The sequence below is a fragment of the Microchirus variegatus genome (genome assembly GCF_963457635.1).
Source record: "Microchirus variegatus genome assembly, chromosome: 17".
Lineage (NCBI taxonomy): Eukaryota > Metazoa > Chordata > Actinopteri > Pleuronectiformes > Soleidae > Microchirus > Microchirus variegatus.
In genome coordinates this window covers 22,506,622-22,529,358 of record NC_139818.1, presented here as the reverse complement: position 1 = coordinate 22,529,358, position 22,737 = coordinate 22,506,622, and the positions used below count along the sequence as shown (strand labels likewise).

The following is a 22,737-nucleotide window of genomic DNA, read 5'->3' as shown; positions in this document are numbered from 1 at the left end:
ACTGTACAAAATGGAGGCGATCAATGAAGGAGAGACAAAGATGTACTTTTACGAGAACCGACTGAAGACGTTCGCGGGCTGGCCGTTCGACGAGGACTGTACGTGCACACCGGAAAACGTGAGTGAACGTGAACGAACGAGATTCTTCTGTATCTGACTGCTAGCTAGCAACGCTAGCACAACAACAATTAGCTCTGAAGGCAGAAAGACATCAGTTGAGAGACATACGCTACAAACTTCATATTTAGCTGTTCAAACTGCGGGGTTAATGCTAGCTAATGCTCATGTGTACATATTGTTTCGTTTGTTAATAGCATTGTCACAAAAGTTCTTAGGTGAGATTTCATGATGGGAGATTAGCTTAGATGAGCTATAGTTCAGTATTAGTCTTAATACATTATTTTTGTGTTAAAATGTGTTGTTAAGATGTTGCTGTAGTTTAAGAGCAATTGAAAAATACTAGTGTGTTTTGTTGGCTTTCCCTTAGGGACTGTCACCAAATTACCCATTTGAGTTTATGTCTTCTAATAACTTTAGCGTCATATGACACACTGATTCCAAATTAACGCTGAATTGTATTTCTTAAAAAAAAAACTTTATTATTTTATTTTATTTTTGTATATTTATCGGAATGTCACGTGACTCCAACTCATGTCAGATGTTAGCGCTACCTACTGTTGTTATTTTACTATGTTTATATAAATATTTACATTCAAAAACAAATAAATAAAAAATTAAATATTTACATTGTGTGTGTAAAACTGACATGATGTACATGTCATTAAAATGTCTGAATCTGAATCAGTTTTCTTTGGGTTGGTCATTGATGAGTTCATCTGCCCGTGAGTCCGTGTGGACATTTTCTTGCTCAATGACTAAACGATTTTACGGAATAATCGACTTACTGATTCATTTTCTCTCTGTGTCAACTTGTTGTTTAATGAACAGGTTTCATGGAAATGTTTGTGTTTGTTATTGCAGATGGCCAAAGCTGGCTTCATTCACACGCCTTCGGAGAACAGCCCAGACATCGCCATGTGTTTCTTCTGCCTCAAAGAGCTCGAGGGCTGGGAGCCAGAGGATGATCCAGAGTAAGAGATACAACTTTATTTATACACACACCAATGGCTCACATAAAAAAAAAAAAAGTATGGAATTTAATTTGAGTCATTTCCAGGTCTGTTTCCAGACTATTATCTCACTTTCTGAAAATAAATATTTTAATATATGCAAATCAAAACGAGTTACTAACACAACATAGCCTACCTGTAGATGATATGAAACTAATCAAGCTGTCTGTAGAATGGTGTCGAGTTACCATGGTTACTGTTACTGCCTGCAATCCTCATTTATTTATTATTTTCCATACGTGTCGTCAAGCTAGCCACCGATTGTCGGCCGCGACAGTGTCATGGGTTGGGCTGGCTTCATGAAAAATGAGTGAAGGATTTTAAAACCTTTTATTTACATAACAAGCATCTAACAATTGGTATTCAGATGTTTACTATTGACTGAAAAATCCTCAGAGAAGTCTAGAAATTTGAGTCTGGAAAATGTGTAGGAACTCTGTATTCAGTGATATAAACTTGTATCATATTAGAGAATGAAAGGTTAATGAAGCCTTCTGTCATTCTTGTTCAAGAATGAATTGTTTTGCTGTTGTTGTTATTGTTTGTTTTCTGATGATGAGACTTTAGAAACGCACATAAGATTGTAGTTTGTCACACAATGTGAAGCCTTAGCATCTTTATATAACTTTTGTTACTTTATATATGCTATTTATATATCTTGTTGTTTTTACACACTTTTACATGGATGTGTATGCGTTCTCCAAAGTAGGATGAAGGAAAGTGTGCAGTGAACTCTTGATACAGGCACCATAATTTCCTGCTATCACGGCAGTGTAAACGAACAAATTCACGTGATGTACGGAGGTCTATAGACGTGTTGATGACTAGCATATCTGTAAATATCTCATATCTCTCGCAGGCTTCCATACAAGTACATTACCGCCATGTGTTTGTGGCCAAATGGTAGATAAACTAAAATATCTCGTCTCCCCATTAGAAAGGAGCACAAGTCTCACTCGTCCTCCTGTCACTTCATCGCCCTGAAGAAGAAAGTGGAGGATCTGACTGTGGAGGAGTTCTTAAAACTGCAGAAGGAGAGACACAAGATCGTCATTGTAAGATCTTGACTGACATGTTTTCGTGTGTTTCGCTGACATTTCTACTGAAACACAGACTTGTACCAGTGTTCATTTTTTCTCCCTCTACTCGCAGAACAAATCCTGCAACGACGCCATCACAAAGTATGAAGATGCAGCCAAACTGAAAAGAGCCGACATCGTAAAGACGGCCATGGGAGAGGAGTGACGGCCTGGCTGCAGACGAACGTGTGTGTTTGTGTGTGTGTGTAACTCCTTTCCATGTGTCCTTCGTCTTTTTTTACGTGTTTTCTCTGTCACTTTTAACGTCTGTTTTTCAATAAACTTGTTTTTAATTTACAGATTTAACCAGTCTGAAAGTATGTGTACATGAAAGAACTACTTTCAACGCGTTATTCCACTTAAACAATCATCGGTGCCTACGCCAAATCAGTGGCGCATTATTCCAATTATTTCAGTTTATATAACTGAAATGTTGATTGTCCATAAGTTTCACGTGTATCCACTAGTATTTAATCATGTGTTGTTAGGGCTGGTTTGATGATCAAGTATCCATGAATTCCACAGAAACTCTCACAGTGATTGCCCTCTCTCTCTCTCTCTCTCTGTCACTCGGCCCTGATTAAAACCCGAAGGTAAAACTCGGGCGTTAACTGTGACGACTTAACAAGCTGCTCCCCTTAATTAGAATACGTGTTAATGATGTTGTTGGAGGTGTTTGGCTTCTGTGAAACAGCTACAGAATATAAAGAGCAGTTTGTTATACACATTTTCAGTAAAACGGTCATGAACTCGGCTGAGACTTTCATGGTTTTAACCAAAAACCAACCGATTATTCATCAAATCCATTCACTTTTTATGTTTTTTTGAGAGAAAACATGGGGGAGGGAGTAACTCGTACCACTTCCTTTTATGGCTCTTTCCTAATTTCCTGTTTTTGTGCATCTGAGTGTTGGTCCGTTAATTCTGGGCTTCATCTTTTTGTCTGATGCTCATATTAATTATGATGTTGTTTATGGGATTTTAAATGTGTTTTCATACAAATTTGGTCCAAAACCATCACCAGTTTCAGGTTTTTTTTTAAAAACCACTGTGACCCAATTCACAAAATTACTCCTGATAAGAGCAAACTGTTATATGTATAAGATGGTGACTAATTTATTTGTAAAATCTAACGTCATTTTAAATGGGCAAACAAATCATTTCCAACAGATTGTAAATACGCATTAATCATTAATCTGAAACTTTCTCCAAATAATAATAATAATAATGGGTATTATTTACAGTGTTGCACTTTCTCATGAACAATTCTGTCAATCAAAATTGATATTTACTTCCCTTATGTCTCGCACACATTTCCCATTGTTTTACCAAACGATAACCATAAAAATAAGATGGTTTTACATTATATTAAACGTTACAACATTAACACAGCACTACTACTATTTTATCCAATACATTTAACTTATTTGTTGTTGACTCACGAGTATTTATTGGTTTTTAACGCAATGTAACGTACCTTAAATTGTGCTTACATGCTAATATATTCACAATAAAGTCAAATTGTGTTAATCCAGTCAAGAAGGATTGTTTTTGGGGGATTAAAAACAAGTTAACGAGTACTCATTGACGCGTAATTTCATTAAATCTGTAGTAAATGTTAGTTTTCAGGTTTCTCTGTGTCTTTGTTTTCTTCCACCTTTTCGTGCGTAAAATTGCGCGTCGCAGTGATGAAGACGAGTCCCTCCCAGACTGAAGCTGCTGCTCCTCATCCTCATCCTCACTCACTCACTCACATCTGTGTTAATCCCGCTCCGTCCTCACACGCGCCTCTGGACACCGGGAGAAGAACATTTAAAACCTCGGTGGAGATTTTGGCACACGCGGACGCACCGTCCTCTCTCACCCTGTGATGAAGGAGCGCGTAAAAGGCTGAGGATCTGGATCTTCATCATCACCATTCTCTTCGTCACACTGAGCTGCTGCTGCTGAAGAAGAAGAAGAAGGAGAAGGAGAGGAGTCTTCAGAGCAGGATGAAGGTAACCTTCGGTTCTGTGGTGATCGCAGCAGGGATCTGCGGACTCCTGAGCTTCGTCTTGTTGACCACGTCCCTCGGAACCGAGTACTGGTACATCATCGAGATGAACCCACAGAGCAACGCGAGCGACTTTGAGGACATGAGCTCCCACTCGGGACTGTGGAGCATCAACGAGGGTTGAGTACCAGGTTTTTTTTTTTTTAAGTTACATTTAATTCTTGTGTGAAAATTACACTTTTTGTTTAAAAAAAAAAAAAAAAAAAAATCAATTTTAACCTAAAAACAGCGCCAGTGATTAAAGCTGTAGTATGTAACTTTTAAATACACACACACATATCTCTTGTAAACAGATTAGAGTGTTCACACCACACGCTTGGAATATTTTCTATTTTGTACCAATGTGAAAAAATAATTTTAGGTTAAGGAATCGACTCTGGTTCTCTGAAACACGAGCGAGGTGAAGTGAATGTCAAAGAGCGCTTTAGGTTAAGGAACTGACGGTGGTTCTCTGAACTGTAACCGAGGTGAAACTAATGTTGACAACAGCACTTTGGGTTAAGGCGGTAACTCCAGTTCTCTGAGAAGACAGTGAGGTGGGACCGTACCAAAACAAAAGTTGAAATGTGGACCAAATCCAAGTGTTTTGGGTGACTCCAAGTTACATACTGGAGCTTTAAAGGTGCCATGTGTAAGAATGTGGCCAAAAACGGTTACTACATTCAAATTCAAAATACCGAGGTCTTTTGGGTTTCTTTTTCTGAAGTAACTGGCAACCCGTGGTTGCTCGGTAGCTGAGACTCCACTGACTGCAATAATTGGTAGACGGCGGTAGGTGGCGCCACATGACGCGAAAACATGATTTCAAAACATAAACATGATTTGCAGTCTGTAAAATATTTTTTTTAATGCAAATATTTTGTCTGTACTGTTGGTGAGTTCAGTTTGTTATATGAACATTATTCCTGAGTCTCTGTGACATATTAGGAGGATTTTTAGATTTATTACATAATGCACCTTTAATGTACTTTTTTTTTTTTTTGCCATAATCAGTTCTTTTAACGACTTTGGTTTTAATATTTGCATATTTGCATTTCTTCCTTAAGCTCCACAGAATAAGTGTGTTATTGTTGTTGTGTTTGTTTGTTTACGTGCAGGTGGGCAGATGTACGCGTACAACATGGACTCCTTCAAAGGCGACTACTCCAGATACTCTGACGCTGAGCTGCACCTGCTGAGTCAGTTCTTTTCAAGTTCTTTCCTCTTCCTCCAGCTTTAATAAACACCAGGGGGGGGACGTTTTAATATACCCAGCTATAATGGGCTCAGTCGGGGGCAAATTCATGGATCCCCAAACTGATTTACTACATGAGTTACTGCCATGTGATTGGCTGATTAGATGCATGTGTGAACAAGTGTATTGTCTCCTCCCACATTTAGCTGTTTGCACAGCTGTGAGGTGCTGGAAAACCTTGAAAACGGGCCTTCTGTAAGTGCCTTGAATACATAAGTTGTGTTTGTGTTTGTGTTTACAGACATGCACAAAGCAGTGGTGGTGCTGCTCCCTCTCAGCCTGGTCCTCCTGCTGTTCGGCGGTATCTGCGGCCTGGTCAGCGCTCTGGCTCGCAGCCACGTCCTCCTCACCGGCACGGCCTCGTACTTCTTCATCTGCAGTAAGTTCAGCTTCACCGAGCCTCCGTTTATCAACACACCTGTCCTCAGACGTCACAGTAATAAACAGGAAAAGAAAGAAAACGCCCGCTCTGGCGTCAAAGCCTGTTTCGTAGCAGTTAATCCACCATTACCGGCTTTGTGCTAAAAAAGATTCCACATCACGACTGTTTCTTCTAAGTTCGCTCTCTGCATCATTTACCTCTGTTTTTAAATCAAGCCGGAGCCATTAGCCGCTGCTATTAATGAAAGCAGAGTCGATAATTATGGTGATCATGGCGGCGCGGGCAGCGAGCGAAACGGGATTCTGCACTTTTTTGTTTAAAGGTTCTCCAAAAAAAATAGTTTTTATACCAAGTCTTTCATCCTCCTCCTATAGTGAATTTAAAGAAATCCTGTTATATACAGAAGAACAGTATTTTGGATTTTTTTTCCTCTAAGGAACCACCAGGGGAAGCTCGCGTACCACCGGTGGTACACGCACCACAGCTTGAGAACCGTGGTCTTATACCGTACGCGACCGTCCTCACCCACACAGGTTGATCTCTCAGTTGCTCACAAGGAAAATGTAGTGTTTGTTCCACAGATTATTGTAGATTATGAGAGGATGTTTTTAGTCTGGCCACATTATTAGGGACAGCTGAGTTCAAAGGTTTAAGTCAAAACGATGATTTAAAGGTGCACTTTGTTAGTTTTGTTGATTATGTGACTATTTTGCGTTTTTGTTTTTTTACCTATTTAGCTTCAAGATTTGAAAGCTATATACCTACAAATGCTAGAGCTGCAACAGTCGCTAAAGCAACCAAGGTTTGCAGCAGTGCAAAGACCTCAGCGGTCCTGACATTTCCTAATATAATAAAGTGTCCAGTGAGTGAATAAGGAGGTTAGTGAGCTGAGGCTAAACTGAGCAGACTGTAACACTTTTTGTTCTCAGGGCCTGAGAATTGACCTCATGTGGTCAAAAGCACTAAAGTTAATTATCACCTGAGATTGAGATTATGATTTGGCCATATTGGATAAGTTTGCATGAATGGGCCGGTTCATGTGTGTGTGTGTGTGTGCGTGTGCGTGTGCGTGTGTGTGTGCGTGTGTGTGTGTGTGTGTGTGTGTGTGTGTGTGTGTGTGTGTGTTCTTGTACTTGCGGCATACTGAGGACCAGTGAGGGCTTTTAACCAACATTGGTTAATTGAAATCACTTCCTTAGGTTGCTATAACATGCTATACTCAATTTGTCAAAAAGAAAAAAAAAAAGGAAATTTTGGACGACATAGTAGAGTCTGACTTTTTTTGTCAAATTTTGGATTAAAGTGTTTTTTTCAAAAATGTTTCAACTTTTGGACGACATAGTATAGAATAGGGTTTTTGTCAAATTTTGGGTCAAATTTTCTTGTCAATTTTTTTTGTCAGATTTTGGACCAAAATGTTGGACCAAATTTTTTTTGTCAAATTTTGGACCCAATTTTTTTGGGTCAAATGTTGGACCATATTATTAGTATAGTATGACGTTTTTGTCAAATTTTGGACAACAATTTTGGGTCTAATACTTTTTTCAAAATTTGGAAAATTATTTTGGGTCAAATTTGTTTTCAAATTTTGGACGACATAGTATGGTATGACTTTATGTCTAAATTTTGGACCAAATTTTTTTTTTCAAATTTGTTTATAACTTTTGGACGACATAGTATAGTATGACGTTTTCGTCAAATTTTGGACAAAAATTTTGGTTCCAATTATTTTTTCAAATTTTGGACCAAAAATTTGGGGTCAAATTTGTTTTCAAATTTTGGACGACATAGTATAGTATGACTTTTTTGTCTAAATTTTGGACCAAATTTTTTTTTTCAACTTTGTTTATAACTTTTGGACGACATAGTATAGTATGACATTTTTGTCAGTTTTGGACCAAAATGTTGGACCAAATCTTTTTTTGTCAAATTTTGGACCCAATTTTTTTGGGTCAAATGTTGGACCATATAGTATAGTATGACGTTTTTGTCAAATTTTGGACAAAACGTTTTGGGTCAATTTTTTTTTTCAAATTTTGGACGCCATTGTATAGTATGATGTTTTTGTCAAATTTTGGACAAAAATTTTGGGTCCAATACTTTTTTCAAAATTTGGAAAATTATTTTGGGTCAAATTTGTTTTCAAATTTTGGACGACATAGTATGGTATGACTTTATGTCTAAATTTTGGACCAAATCTTTTTTTTCAAATTTGTTTATAACTTTTGGACGACATAGTATAGTATGACGTTTTTGTCAAATTTTGGACAAAAATTTTGGTTCCAATTATTTTTTCAAATTTTGGACCAAAAATTTGGGGTAAAATTTGTTTTCAAATTTTGGACGACATAGTATAGTATGACTTTTTTTGTCTAAATTTTGGACCAAATTTTTTTTTTCAAATTTGTTTATAACTTTTGGACGACATAGTATAGTATGACATTTTTGTCAGATTTTGGACCAAAATGTTGGACCAAATCTTTTTTTGTCAAATTTTGGACCCAATTTTTTTGGGTCAAATGTTGGACCATATAGTATAGTATGACGTTTTTGTCAAATTTTGGACAAAACGTTTTGGGTCAATTTTTTTTTTCAAATTTTGGACGCCATTGTATAGTATGACGTTTTTGTCAAATTTTGGACAAAAATTTTGGGTCCAATACTTTTTTCAAAATTTGGAAAATTATTTTGGGTCAAATTTTTTTTGTCAAAGATTTTTTCAAATTTTGGACCAAAAATTAAAAAAAGAAAATGGTACTGCAACCAGTAATTCTTTGTAGATGTCATTCAGTACATATTTGTAATTGTGTTGATTTATAAAGTGGAAATGCTGGTCCTCACTTTGTCATCAACCCAGTCCTCAGTATGCAGCAAGTACAAGAATGGGTGTGTGTGTGCCTGCGTGGCCGTTTCGCCTCATTTCGTTGCATCAGAGGAGCTCCATCCTCGTCATGCTCTCTATCAGATGGGTTATGAGAGCTTTTATCGGTCTGCGGGGAGACACCGCAGTGAAACAAAAATTGCTTTGGAAACCATTCAAGACCAAAAATCTGCGTCTGTATTTCCACATTTGTTGTTTGGGACGTCGGAGGACGTGCAATTCTTGTTAAGTTCTCTGGAGATGGAAATGGGATTAGCTCGCGACTCTCATGTGGAGGATAAAACGGATGCAAACAGGCGTAGTTTTATAAATATCTTTAATACTTATTATCTTTAATACATATTATTACGGCCATATTGAGGAAAGAAAATATAGCTTACGAGAATAAACAATATATGGAAAGAACGATAAATGTTCCAAATCACGGTTATTAGCTGCGAAAATGGTATAGGGCCCAGAATAGACCCTTGTGGCACTCCGTGTTTGATATCAGCGAATAGTTAAATATACATCTAATGATGCACCCAGACACGTCGTCAGTGATGGAACCTGGGGTCATTGGGTTGTTTCGGGTCTCTCAACATCACACACCCTCACCCAGGCGAGATTGATCAAGTCCCGACTTAAGGTGTTTAGGTTAGCATGTACCAGCGGATCACCCCTCTTGATCCACAGCCATCTAGAGGCCGTCTCAGCCGCCTCTGTTGTCGTCTTGACGGCCTTATTGAAGAAAGAAAATGTAGCTTTTGAAAATAAACAATATATGGAAGGATCAATAAATGTTCCAAATCACGGTTATTAGCTGCGAAAATGGTATAGGGCCCAGAATAGAGCCTTGTGGCACTCCGTGTTTGATATTAGTGAATGATTATGTGTCATTATTAAGTCAGAAATTGTGATAATTGGTTTAAAATGGTAGCGGAAATGCATCACCCAGTGCCTTTAAAGAATTTCACGGTGATTTCCTCCTGCCCGATCACCTGGTACAATATTATGGTTATGTTTTGTGATTCATAAGGATGTGTTCCCATCGTAGCACTTCTCACGCCGACATGTTTTCCTCGTCTAACCAGATTACAGTTACGCAAACGTAACGTTGTGAACGTTAATCCGATTATCTCACCCAAGTGTCATAATCTGAACAAGCAGAACGTTGCTGAATCTGTCGCCCACTCTTTAAAACTATAACAGTCTTGTTGGTTTTAGTGTGCGTTATTGACCTAGAATTTAAAAATAAGTCTGAATATTGGCGTCATTCGTTATTTTCAGCTGCCCACCACACACACACACACACACACACACTGTTACAGATAATTACCGGCACATTTTTAGGTTATTTGGCTAAATGAGATTAGATACTAATCACATCTGCACTATTACCTTCACCTGGGTACAATAATAAACGTCGTCTGGCTCTGGCTTTCAGACGTTCTCCTGCCAACAGCTCATGACCTCCATGAAGAAAACCTTTGTGGATCCATCGACGCGTTCCTAAACGGACTCTTTACGCTCTTGCTTTAATCAGCAGCACACGGCAACACACGTGGAATCAGATCGAGGCCTGAATGAGACTCGAGTGGTCGCGCGCACTTTAAAGTTAACGCACAGAAGTCACAAAATAGACCAAATTCCTCTTCTTCTTCTGATTTTATTCAGTAGTAACGACAGTTAGGGTTAAGGTTAGCTCTAACCCTTAGCTCTGTATATGTACATTTTAACAAAGTAATGGTAAATAAAGCAGCCTAAATGCTCTGGGTTTTAAGGGTTAATATCGTAAATCTGCTTACTATGACTTACCTATCATGACCAATCATATTTATCTTCGTACTATATGAGATATAAGAAAATAAAGGACACTTTTCATGTTCAGGAAGCTGTTTTCCGTCTGCCGTCTTACGTTTATCTGTTCTTTTGGGGGGTGTTTTTGTTGTCTCCCGTCACTCTTTGTCTTTGTTGTTTCTGTTCCTCCTCTGCTCCGGCACAATGAACGTCATAAAAATAAATAAATAAATAAATAAATAAATAAACGGAATGAAGAAACTGCTTCCTCATCAATGTTCCCGAACCCTGCCGCACCTCAGGGTGTAATTGTAATAAGAATGATTATTAGTCCCACACTGGGTATCCTTGGCGCTCCAATTACATCGCGTTACAACCAGTAACAGCAAGCTGTCAAAATTAAAAGGGTTTCCAATGGCAACACTGTGAAAGTTGTGTGCGTGTGTGTGTGTGTGTGTGTGTGCGTGTGTGTGTGCGTGTGTGTGTGTGTGTGCGTGTCAGTCGGGTCTCTGCTGATTTGGATGTTGTGTGTGAGGACAAGTCATGCGTCAGTGTTTTTCCTGTGTCTCGTAATATTAGACTGTGCATGGCTAATGGCTAATGGCTAATGGCTCGGCGTTATTGTTGGTTTTATCGATGAGCTGCTGTGAATGTGCACTCTGTCGTCGCCGTAGTACAGAAAAAAAACAGAAATACATCAAATGTTTTTCCATTGAATAAAAGCATTCGAGCTCCACTGTTTACACCCACGGCGGGAAGAGTTGAATAAATTACGCAGCAGTTTTAAAAATGAAGATTTTATTGGAATTTGTTGACCTGAGGAGATTATTATTATTGAAGTTTTTACGATTGCGGAACTCGGAATTTGCGAGGACTTCCAACTCTGGAGCAAACTCACCCTGACACACAAACGCTGCTACTTTCACTGTTAACAGCACTTTTGTTGTGTTAGCATCACAGTCGTACATATAGTGTGTTTGTCTGCGCTAAAAATACCACGTAGTGCAGTGATTTAACAAATATATATTCATGTGTTCAGAGCATTTATTCTGAAAAAATATGAACTTATTGAAAAAAAATAATAATAAAAGCATTGTTTTGGGGAGTAAATGTCCGTAAAACAACTATTATCACATGTCAGGCTCAAAGAAGAAGGTCCAAATTGTTGTTAGCTTAAGGCAGCAAATGTTTGTTTTTTTGTTTTTGACGTTTTAAGGCATTTTTGCCAATGAATATACAACGTTTTGTCGACCGTTTAATTGCCAGTCCCTGATGTAGAGCTTTGTTATCAGTTGGTATTGCTAACTAGCTACTAGCTAGCTAGAGATACGTTTGCGTCCATGTTGTTTCTGGCTGAAAACAGATTTTAGCCACTTAACAAAATGCTCAACTAATAAAAAATCGACACCTACTTTAGTCTACGATATCTTAACAATATATTTGTTGGTTTTCGTCATTGTTGGACGTCATTTTCCACCTGAAAAGTGAACAACGTAATAAGCTAGCCCACTCCTCCACACCAAAGTCCATAGAGAAAATCAGTGATTTTACATCACAGCACACAGGAGCTGTCGATCCACTGCTGCCTCCATTAGTAAGTCTAAATGTCCATGTTTTAATGTTTTCAGTTTTTGAAATTAATCATTTTGGATTTTAATAGGTGACACAAATCAAATACACCAAATGAGGCAGCAGGGTGAGTCGTTGATAAACGGGTAGAAAAGGTTGTTTCACAACAAAATAAAGCAGAAAACATATTCTTAAGGTATTGTAAATGTTTAACTTACTAATTGCATGACATTTCTAAATATATGAAAATGTGCAGGAACCTGAGTTATCGGCTTCGCTTGGACGTTTCATCTTGACCTGTTGAATTCTAAGAATGGTTCTTCCTGTTGCTCTTATTGTTTTTTTAGATGTTTTCCAGTGCTGAGCCGATTCTGTTGTCGTCTCAGTAAATTACACACAGAGAAAAGACGGAAACCTTTTCACAGGAGTGTGAAGTGAAAACGCTGCAGGACTCATTACGCTCTGTGAAGTGACAGTTTAAAGAGAGTAGCTAGAGTCATCCCTGGATGTGTTTCTCCTTTTAAATGCATAAATCGAAACATTCAGAACCCTGAAACCTGACACTGATTTCATGTTTTTTTTTTTTCCTCTGCATTCATGTTTTTGCCTCCTTCTCTACGTCCAGGTTTGCCGACCTTGAGCGGCGTCGGCCTCTACATCCTGTACTCGTACGAGGCCCTGGCAGAGACGGAGAGGCTGGTGGAGCCCGAGGACCTGGCGTCCGTCCGCACCTCCTTCGGCTGGTCCCTGGGTCTGGCCTGGCTCTCCTACGGCCTGGAGCTGCTCGCCGGAGCTCTGCTGCTCGCGGCTGCACAGATGGTCAAGCGTCAGCAGCAGCATCAGCGGCAGCAGCAGCAGCAGCGCATCGGTCCGTCCAAGGCAATGATGAAAGGCACCGAACTGTAACTGTCACTGAACTGTGCGTGAAGGCGTGAGGACGAGGATCAGTCAGGTATGTTGATGCCGAGAGAAGAAAAAAACAACAGAATTAGATTTTTAAATCTAACAGAGTTTAGTTTTTAATAGATTCATGTCCTGTGGCTCTGTGATAAATAAGGTGTAGTGGTGTCGCCCTCTTGTGGTGTGAAGAGAAGCGTCTCTTTATATCCACCCTCCACACTCATGCTGATTATTGATCATCGATTGCATCTGTGCCAAACAAAATCACGGACATTTTGACGTAGAATTAAGATACATTTCTATTCTCAGAGCGTGTCACGCGATTGATTTCATGTTATTCACGTGTATGATGTTATTGTTAAAGGTGCATTATGTAATAAATCTAAAGCAACTGGCCGTAAAAATGTCACAGAGACTCAGGAATAATGTTCATATAACAAACTGAACTCACCAACAACAACAGTACAGACAAAATATTTGCATTAAAAAAACAAATCTTTTGCAGACTGCAAATCACGTTTATGTTTTGAAATCATGTTTTTGGCATGTGGCGCCACCTACTGCCATCTAACAATCATTGCAGTCAGTAGAGTCTCAGCTGCCGAGCAACCACGTGTTGCCAGTTACGTGAGAAAAAGAAACCGAAAAGTCCTCGGTATTTTTGAATTTGAATGTATAACCGTTTTTTGGCCACATTCTTACATATGGCACCTTTAAGGTCACACGTATAGTTGTTGTTGTTGTTGTTGTTGTTTACGTCATTTTGTGCCTTGTTGACTGCATGTTTTTCTATAAAAAAAGAAGAAAAGAAATGTGCAATAAATGTTGGTGCAGCTTCACTGCGGCAATTACCTTTTTTTTTTTTTACGAGTTATAAAAACATTTTAATGATCAACAAGTTGGATGTTTTGGCCTCTTGAGCATTTAATCAAAGCAGAAAACGTTATGAGTCTGAAGGAAAACTGCGTAGACTGAGTGATAATTATTTTAGGAAGAATTTGATTTTTTTAATCTGATTTATTATTCCCTCACCGCTCGTGTTTCAGAGCAACTGTTTATTGTGTTTAATCCCTTTACGAGCCGTTTGCCTGAATGACGCCTGTACAGGAGCACTGATGATGTCAGGAAACACGGTTACCATGGAAACAACAGATGCAGACTTCCGTTTTTTAAATAAATACTATAATTTCTCTGTTATCAATTCGCCTCAATTGGCTTTTAAAACAAAGAATATTCTGGTCTGTTTTGACGTCGATTGGCAAGAAAGTTTAATTATATTATATACTTACTGGACTCACTGTCCACTTTATTAGGTACACATTAAACTGCTTTATTGAAGCTAATATCTAATCAAACATTCACACCATTTTACAGCGAATGGTCCAGAAAAGTGACTCAAGTAAGATTTTTTTAACACAAAATTTGATGCAAAAGCAAAAAAACCCACAATATTGTGTCCTGTGTGCCAAATAAAGTGGCCAGTGACCATATTTTTTACTCTCATTAAAGAAAACGGAGACATTCAAATGTCCAGTGAGTCATTTTTAATGAGATCTTCCAACATCACAGTGCTTCAAGAAAAACTCACACAGCCTGGCTGTCCGTTCATTCACACACACACACACACACACACATATGACGTAGGCATCAACGCTGCAGCAGAATAAAACAAACAAGTCAAAGACTCTGTAATTTCTAAATACACACAGTGTCTAAACAACGTGAATAAATCGCTGAGGCAAAGCTGTGACGTGGGACGAGATCAACACGACAACATTCAACTAAAACTCAACCACCGTGTTGGTATTTTGAGCTTTTACAGCTCTTTAAGGCAAAGTGATCCAATGGCAGAGAGACTCTGAGATACCGTATTAATAAAAGATATATATGTTATATACAAAAACGGGGGGTGGAACTGAACAGATAAATAAACAAACGTCCCCTAAAAACCATCATATACAGACGCGGATAGTTCCACGGAGCTGTGGTCAGGGGAAGAAGCTCCATCGTCAAAGATCAGACACTGGACTCCACACAACGTCTTCATGTGATGATGATGAGTCAAATGTAAACGTAGCGGTGTGGATGTTAGCCAAAGCTCGTCACACCTTATCAAACCATGTCCAGCTCCAGAGAACATCAGGTGCTCCTCGGGTGTGTTTGAGACTTCCAGTGCTGCCGGACGGAGGCGAGTCCCGACACAGTTAGCCCGGTTAGCGGCGCGGCGGTGTTTCTCCAACAGGTGGCGCGCGTCAGCCGGGTAAACACACCTTCCCGGCAAACAGGAGCCCCACGATGGTGAAGAATATGGACAGGACGAAGAGGACGTAGGACGATCCCACCACCGTGTTGTTGGGCAGCTTGTACGGCTGTCCGCCCACCTCGTTCATGTAGAAGCCGATGGGGAAGATGAGCGCGGCCATGCAGAACAGCACCACTGTGAGGAAGACCAGAGAACTGCATTAACGTCGTACACACGGAGACAAATGGTGATGAGCATTGTCGCTATTCAGGTAAATTCAATTTCTCTGACTCGGAGCTAAAACTGCCCATCACCCTATACCTGCCCAGTACAGAATACCAGGTCCTTTGTGTATAGTGTATTGTGTATTGTGTATTGTGTCTAGCTTGAACTGTCAACTTCCTACAACATCCGCAGAGAGTCGGCTCCCAGATACCTCCAGTAGACAAAAAAACACTGCCTTCAATGGCGGACTCTTTGTCTATTGGAGGAATGCAAAATGGGAGTTGCTCAGGTATAAACGTGGAGGGCTCACTTAGCCCTTTGCTAAGGGTCTTTCTCCAGCTACTCCTGTGAAGATTGACCTTTTCCTTGCAACGTCGCGCCCCCACAGCGAGGAATCGGCTGGACTCAAAATGCCGCCATTTTGGCAGGAAGACGCACTTGTTGTACCCCACAGATGTTTATGCTAGGTTATATGTCGGGGAACTTGTCTCTTTGCTGGTTGTTTTCCTAAAAAGTGAAGATGGTGGACAGATGTTTTTACCCAGGTACGACAAAACAAGCTAACAGGGAGAACCTTTTACCTGATCGACAAAGACCCTGAGAGACGGCAGCGATTGGGAATCCAAAGGCAACAGATTTCACTTCATATCAGGTACAGAATCTAAGTCTAACTAATTTGTAAATCCTGTTTATTTGACATGCGTTTATTCAGATGTGTAAAAAGTTTATCAAGGCATTGAGGTCGTCTGGAATGAGGTTTACTCCGGCTGTTTTCATACTCTTGAAAAGCACCAGGGGGCAGTATAAGGGTCCGATATATTCAGCCTGTCGGGTTCTGCTATATTTTGCATGGATTTTAAATGCTTAGCGAGCCCCTATGGCTTCAAACCGACCACTGCCGCCGTTTATTGTTGCAGAAGATCTTCCTGCCAACATGGCGGTGTAAACGAGTCGCATGTCACACATTTTTTTTAAAAACGTGTGGAACTACAAACCTGTTTCCAGCACTGACTCTCCTTCTACTGCTGAAACTGTCTATAAATAGAGTCGTGTGAATCCAGGCTCCTGTGCTCACTTATACAGACTCATTTTATCTCTGTTGTCTAAAAATAGAACCTGGCTCCATCTGTTCCGAGCTCCTCCGCAGTCGTTTTGTCAAGACGCTTAAAATTAGGAAAAGGAAAGACAGAAATCCTGGCGTCTAAGAAAGGCCGATATTTTAAAGCCGTGTTTTCGTTTCACGGGATTTTTTTTTTCTTTTTATAAAACATAATGTGCAGTTTAGCCTCGAGACGCTCGGTTATTTTCTGTTCTCTGTGCTAAAAACGTCCTGCTTTCCATTTCAGGCTCGTCCTCGACAGTGAATCAATTTTGTCCGCGGGCGTGGAGGTTTTACTCAAACTGGAAATCAGCGAGTCAAATCCCTGGCCGGATCCCGAAAACACGCCGCAAAATCGACACGTACTCCCCGTGAAGGCGATCCAGCGGGCGTATCGGGTGGCCTCGCGGTGCCAGTGCGACATCACCAGTAGAACACAGGTGACGGTGAGGGAGATGATGCCCAGGATGATGAAGAAGAGCGTGGCGATCCACTCCGGTGGCAGCTGCGGCAGGATGCAGGTCCGGTCCCGGCTGTGGATGGTCTGGCACTGTCGGACCAGACCCACAGTCAGAGAACCTGGATGGAGACGGATAGAGTTGGGTTAGTGAAAAGGTCCACTCACTCACTCACTCACTCACTCACTCATCTTCTACAGCTTTATCTGCTCCTGGTGTCTTTCTTCTGTCGCTACCTCATCTTTTTTCCTTTCACCCCAACCGGTCGAGGCAGATCATCTACGTAGGGTGCAAATCGCCAAAATGGACACTAAAAGATTCAAAATGGACGACTTCCTGTTGAGTTGAGGCCATGGTTCTGATTGACTTTTTTGTTCGTCTTGGGCTACAACATCTTCCCACCAAGTTTCGGGAAATTCGGTGGAACTTAATTTTGGCAGCGAAACCCTAACCCAGTTTCGGGCACTATGCCAATATCGCATTATTATCCCCCAGACCTCTACTAAGTTAATTGTCAACTATTTAGATAATCGATTAATCGGTTTGAAGCTTTTTTTCATGATTAAAACAAGATTTCTGATTGTTTTAGCGTCTTAAATGTGAATATTTTCTTCGTTTTTTTGCTCCACGTAACAAAGAAATCACTCAAACTGAATCATTTTGGTTTGTGGACAAAACAAGACGTTCAAGAACATCGTCTTTTCCAGGTTCAACATTGTTTTTTTTGACATTTTATGACATTTTATGGACCAAACGGTGGCGCGAGAAAGTAATCGACAGATTCATCGATTACCGGATGTGATGCGGTCGCGGAAATCCGTTAGTTTTGGGGTCCAGGTCCACTAGAGGGCAGCACAGATCCCACTGATCAACACCACGATCTCGGATTCTGTACCTAATAAAGTTGCGAGTGATTGTATATTTCCTGTACTCGTTCTCTACAGCGATCAGGAGCGGAGGAGCCGCTGAATATGGATACATGCTAACGGGTGACGTGTGCTAATGTCAACAACAGAGCCCTGTGTGACGCCATCCGCCCACACCTTCATTTATTCCTTTGTCTCCCTTCCTTTTCTTGCTTTTTTTCCCCACAGAATTATCTGCGGCGACTGCAGACGCAGAAGAAAAGAGGATCTTTGTGCATCTGATGGATTCATTCAGAGCAATTTTAAACACAGCGAGTGTGGAATTAGCATAATTGTCACAAGGGATGACAAAAAATGACAAAAACAGCAGGGGAATATAAACAACACCCATTTATATTAATACGTCGAATTTCACCACGTTGTATCTCAAATCACGTCATAACGACAATAACGTTTCTCCTCGTAGCATGAAAACATAACATAAATATTTAATGTTGGCATGGAAACGCTTCAGTTCCCGTCCGTGGATCACAGACGGAGCTGAGTGATGACACCAGGACCAGAACTAACCCTCCCTCTGCTCTCAGGGTATATCAGGATATCCTGTTCCCTCTCAACACGTCCTTTCATACCGTGGATGAGGAGGATGAGGAGGAGGAGGAGGAGGAGGAGGGGACGCTGTAAGTAACCCAATCACAGTGCTGCAAACTGGACTCCAAAACAAACACAACACCAGTCTGAAATGTGCTTTTTCAAAAGTAAACAAGAACAGAGTTAAAGTGTAAAAGACGTCTCTGTGTGTCTTTTGATCGTATAACTCTCCTATGGTTCACTTCGCAGGCCTCAAATGAATCAGATTAATATTTTCTCAATTCATCCACGAGTCGTTTGGTCCAGAAAATGTCAAAACTCCTTACAATTTTTTTGAAAAAAAGTTTTTTGGTCTAAAATTTTTACAAAAACATCATACTATACTATGCATCTAAATTTGACGACTTTTGAGAAAAAAATATTTTTTGTCCAAATTTTGAAAAAAACCGTCATACAATATACTATGTCGTCCAAAATTTGACTATTTAAAAAAAAAAGAAAATGTTGGTCTAAAATTTGAAAAAAACGTCATACGTCTTCCGAAATTTGACTAAAACATCATACTATACTATGTCGTCCAAATTTGACAACTTTTGAGCAAAAAAAAATATTTGGTCCAAATTTTTAAAAAAACATCATTCTATACTATGTCGTCCAAAATGTGACTATTTTTTGAAAAACATTTTTTGGTCTAAAATTTCAAAAATAACGTCCTACGTCGTACGAAATTTGACTTAAACATCATACTATACTATGTCGTCCAAATTTGAAGACTTTTGAGCAAAAAAAAATGTTTTGGTCCAAATTTTGAAAAAGACGTCATACTATACTATGTCGTCCAAAATTTTACTATTTAAAAAAAAAATTTGGGGTCTAAAACTTGAAAAAAAACGTCATACGTCGTCCGAAATTTGACTAAAACATCATACTATACTATGTCGTCCAAAATTTGACTATTAAAAAAAAAAAATTGGGTCTAAAATTTGAAAATAACGTCATACGTCTTCCGAAATTTGACTAAAACATCATACTATACTATGTCGTCCAAATTTGACAACTTTTGAGCAAAAAAAAATATTTGGTCCAAATTTTTAAAAAAACATCATTCTATACTATGTCGTCCAAAATTTTACTATTTAAAAAAAAAAATTTGGGGTCTAAAACTTGAAAAAAAACGTCATACGTCGTCCGAAATTTGACTAAAACATCATACTATACTATGTCGTCCAAAATTTGACTATTAAAAAAAAAAAATTGGGTCTAAAATTTGAAAATAACGTTAAACGTCGTCCGAAATTTTACTAAAACATCATACTATACTATGTCTTGCAAATTTGACAACTTTTGAGAAAAACATTTTTTTAGTCCAAATTATTTTAAAAAACATCATACTATACTGTCATCCAAAATGTGACTATTTTTTTGAAAAATATTTTTTGGTCCAAATTTTGAAAAACAATGTCATACTATACTATGTCGTCCAAAATTTGACAATTTTTTTGAAAAACATTTTTTGGTCTAAAATTACACAAAAACGTCAAATGTCTTGTTTTGTGGACAAATACCTTAAATATTCATATTTAGGAAGCTGAAAAACCAGAGAGCTCGTTTCAGATCCAAACTAATCTAATCTTCTAATTTAATCTAATCTATGTCTTCAGTCAAAGAGACACGTTTGTGTCCTGGTGATGACGTGGACATTGTCTCGTTACAGAGACACTTTGAGGACACAACATCCGGAGAATAAAATGTCCCAAAAAAAAAAGTTTGCTTTTCAACATTTGTCATTTGTTAGCAGGGCAGGCTAACTTTTACTTCCAAAACTTAAGCACCTTTTATATCAGAAAATAACTTTTAAATACTTAAAGTACAGTAAATGTCATATACTTTGAGACTTTCTCTGGTAACATACTTGTACTTTAGGTACTTACACCAGGGCCAAAAACTTTAAAAGTGATTCAAACGTTGACTCTGGGCAGAAACACGGTATACGTCACTGCGACTGTGCCGCAGGAATCTTGAAGTTCTCCAGGTGGAAAACATTTCTCTCTAAATCTGTGTGTGTGTGTGTGTGTCTCGCTCTTGTTCTCAGGGGACCTCATTAAAAGTCACACGACCTCATTCCCGCGTCAACACTTCCTGCCTTCAGGTAATTACGACTCGGCTAATTAAACAGGAACAAAAGGCTTTAGGTGCGGAGTGGAGTCCAGTACATTTCACACCACGGTGAGACGTGATAATGGTGTTAAAAAAAAGTAAAATCCTGGAAGATGAAGATAGACGATGGTGTGTGGTGTGTGTGCACACACTAATTTAATTATACAACAAAAACACTTGTTTTAAATCCTGTAATATCTCCACTGTAGCGTTAGCACGGACGCTAACGGTTGCGTTTACACTGTCACATCGTCAATGTTTAGTTTTGGAATTGAATATTATTACTATTATTAATGGGTGAATGAGGCATAATTACATCACATCAGTGATAAATAATCGTTTAATTACAATAACACCCAAGAACACAGATGATGACAGTGATCAGAACAGGATTAGGGCCACATGTGAATAGGGTTTTTGGTAAATGAAAATATTCTGAGATTAAACCGACTGCAATCTCAGAATCCTGGGAAAACACTCAGAAAATCTGACTTTAATCTCAAGAAGAAAATATTGCAATTCTGAGATTAAACTCAGAAAACTCAACGAGCTAAATTCCAACTTTTTTTTCTCAGAATTCTAAAATTAAATGACCCAGAAGTCTGAATTTTAATCTCAGAATTAAAACAAAAAATTCAGAGATTAAAATGTTTTATCCATTCTTGGAATTCTGGGGGGAAACTCCGATATTTGACTTTATTCTCATTAGATGAATAGGGATTAGAATTTGTTTTAATTCTTCATTATTTTATTTTTTTAAATGATCATTATTATACTTTGTTTTCAAAATGAATATTAACATATGGGCTTGATTGTCTTAGACAGTTGCAAGAAAATAAATAAATAATCTAAAGTCTTTAAATATCAACTAAACCAAATAAATATCAAACTCCAATTTCTTTAACAAAAATCAACCATATATTTTATTTCTTGAGAAAAATCAAAATGTGTTTCAGAGTAAGTTTATGTTTAGTTAAAGGTCAAACTGTAAGCATGTTTGTTTTTTTAAGTGAAAGAAAAAGACTATATCGGCATCAATATCAAAGTTTTGATATCGGTTTCAGTTTCAGACACAAATCTCTGTTTATTTCAACGATCCAAGCAGCATAAAGCGTTTTTAAATACGTGAAACAGGTCAAATAACTAACTAAAGTGAAAGTAAACAACTGTCTGCATGTAGAAACAGAAACAGTGTTGTATGTTGTAGCCCCAGCAGGTCAAAGGTCAAAGGTCAGAGGTCACACAGGATGGAACCTTACCGGCTGATTCTCCAGTGTTGATCCAGTCCGGGTTGACGATGCTGGCGATGGCGAATATGTCCGCGGTGAGGAAGAGGCATGTTGAAATCACGGTGAGTTTATCCATGTCTGTGGACCGGACACGGGGCGGCGGAGTGGGTCCGCGGGGACACGGGACATTTAGGAGTCGGCCGTCACGTGTCCTGTCCCATCGTCCCTTTCACCTGTGGTGGTGGAGACAGGTTGGTCCACTGTTTGTCCACGCATCTCACAGGACGAACCCACGGCAGAACAACAACAACAACAACAACAGCAGCAGCAGCGGGTCTTGACTCCTCTTCTGCCCGGGAAATGAGGCTCACAGCCCGGCTTCAGTGATCACCGAGAGCCGGGGATCCACAGCAGCATCCCGGAATGTTGAGTGGCGAAAAATAATAACAAGCAAAAACTTTGTTGTTGTTTTTTTTAAATCAAATCTTCACGCGTGAATTCCACTCATCCACTTATTTTTCGAGTCCTCTCCACGGAGCTCCCCCCCCCCGATTCCTCCTCCTCCTCCTCCTCCGTGGACACAGACACGAACAGCGTCACTACTTTCCACAGCGGAACATTAAAACCTCCACGTGAATCCACTCACTTCTGTCATTTCGCCTCTTTTAGACCTTTTAAAAACACGGAAAACTTGGGTTTTGTTCCGCGCGATGCTGCCCCGAGTGTCCTCACCCAGCTGCTGGTCGCCCCTCTCTCTGTGCCCGTCTGTGTGTGTGTGTGTGTGTGTGTGTGTGGTCGGCAAGTCTCGCGAGAAAACCCGTGATCTCAACTGCCACCTTTGTGGCATCATCACCAAGTGGTTT

The 22,737-nt window shown here is 39.4% G+C and overlaps 3 protein-coding genes across 3 annotated transcripts; 2 read left to right on the top strand and 1 right to left on the bottom strand.

Moving 5' to 3' along the window:
• Window positions 1-10: 10 nt before the first annotated feature.
• birc5a (baculoviral IAP repeat containing 5a) lies at window positions 11-2,375 on the top strand (the record flags this gene model as incomplete). Its single annotated transcript, XM_083904327.1, has 4 exons — window positions 11-118; window positions 982-1,091; window positions 2,068-2,185; window positions 2,283-2,375. 4 exons carry the CDS (start codon window positions 11-13, stop codon window positions 2,373-2,375), a joined length of 429 nt encoding a protein of 142 aa, XP_083760453.1.
• Window positions 2,376-4,200: 1,825 nt separating this feature from the next.
• Window positions 4,201-15,215, top strand: tmem235b (transmembrane protein 235b; the record flags this gene model as incomplete). Its single annotated transcript, XM_083903762.1, has 5 exons — window positions 4,201-4,381; window positions 5,360-5,440; window positions 5,738-5,875; window positions 12,733-12,986; window positions 14,970-15,215. The coding sequence occupies 5 exons, from the start codon at window positions 4,201-4,203 to the stop codon at window positions 15,213-15,215; spliced, it is 900 nt and encodes a 299-aa protein (XP_083759888.1).
• On the bottom strand, window positions 14,615-22,353 carry LOC310938968 (modulator of smoothened protein-like). Its single transcript, XM_083903624.1, has 3 exons — window positions 21,905-22,353; window positions 16,940-17,152; window positions 14,615-15,444 (listed from the first exon to the last, which is right to left on the bottom strand). The coding sequence occupies exons 1-3, from the start codon at window positions 22,008-22,010 to the stop codon at window positions 15,260-15,262; spliced, it is 504 nt and encodes a 167-aa protein (XP_083759750.1). The 5' UTR covers window positions 22,011-22,353; the 3' UTR covers window positions 14,615-15,259.
• Between the last annotated feature and the right edge of the window lie 384 nt (window positions 22,354-22,737).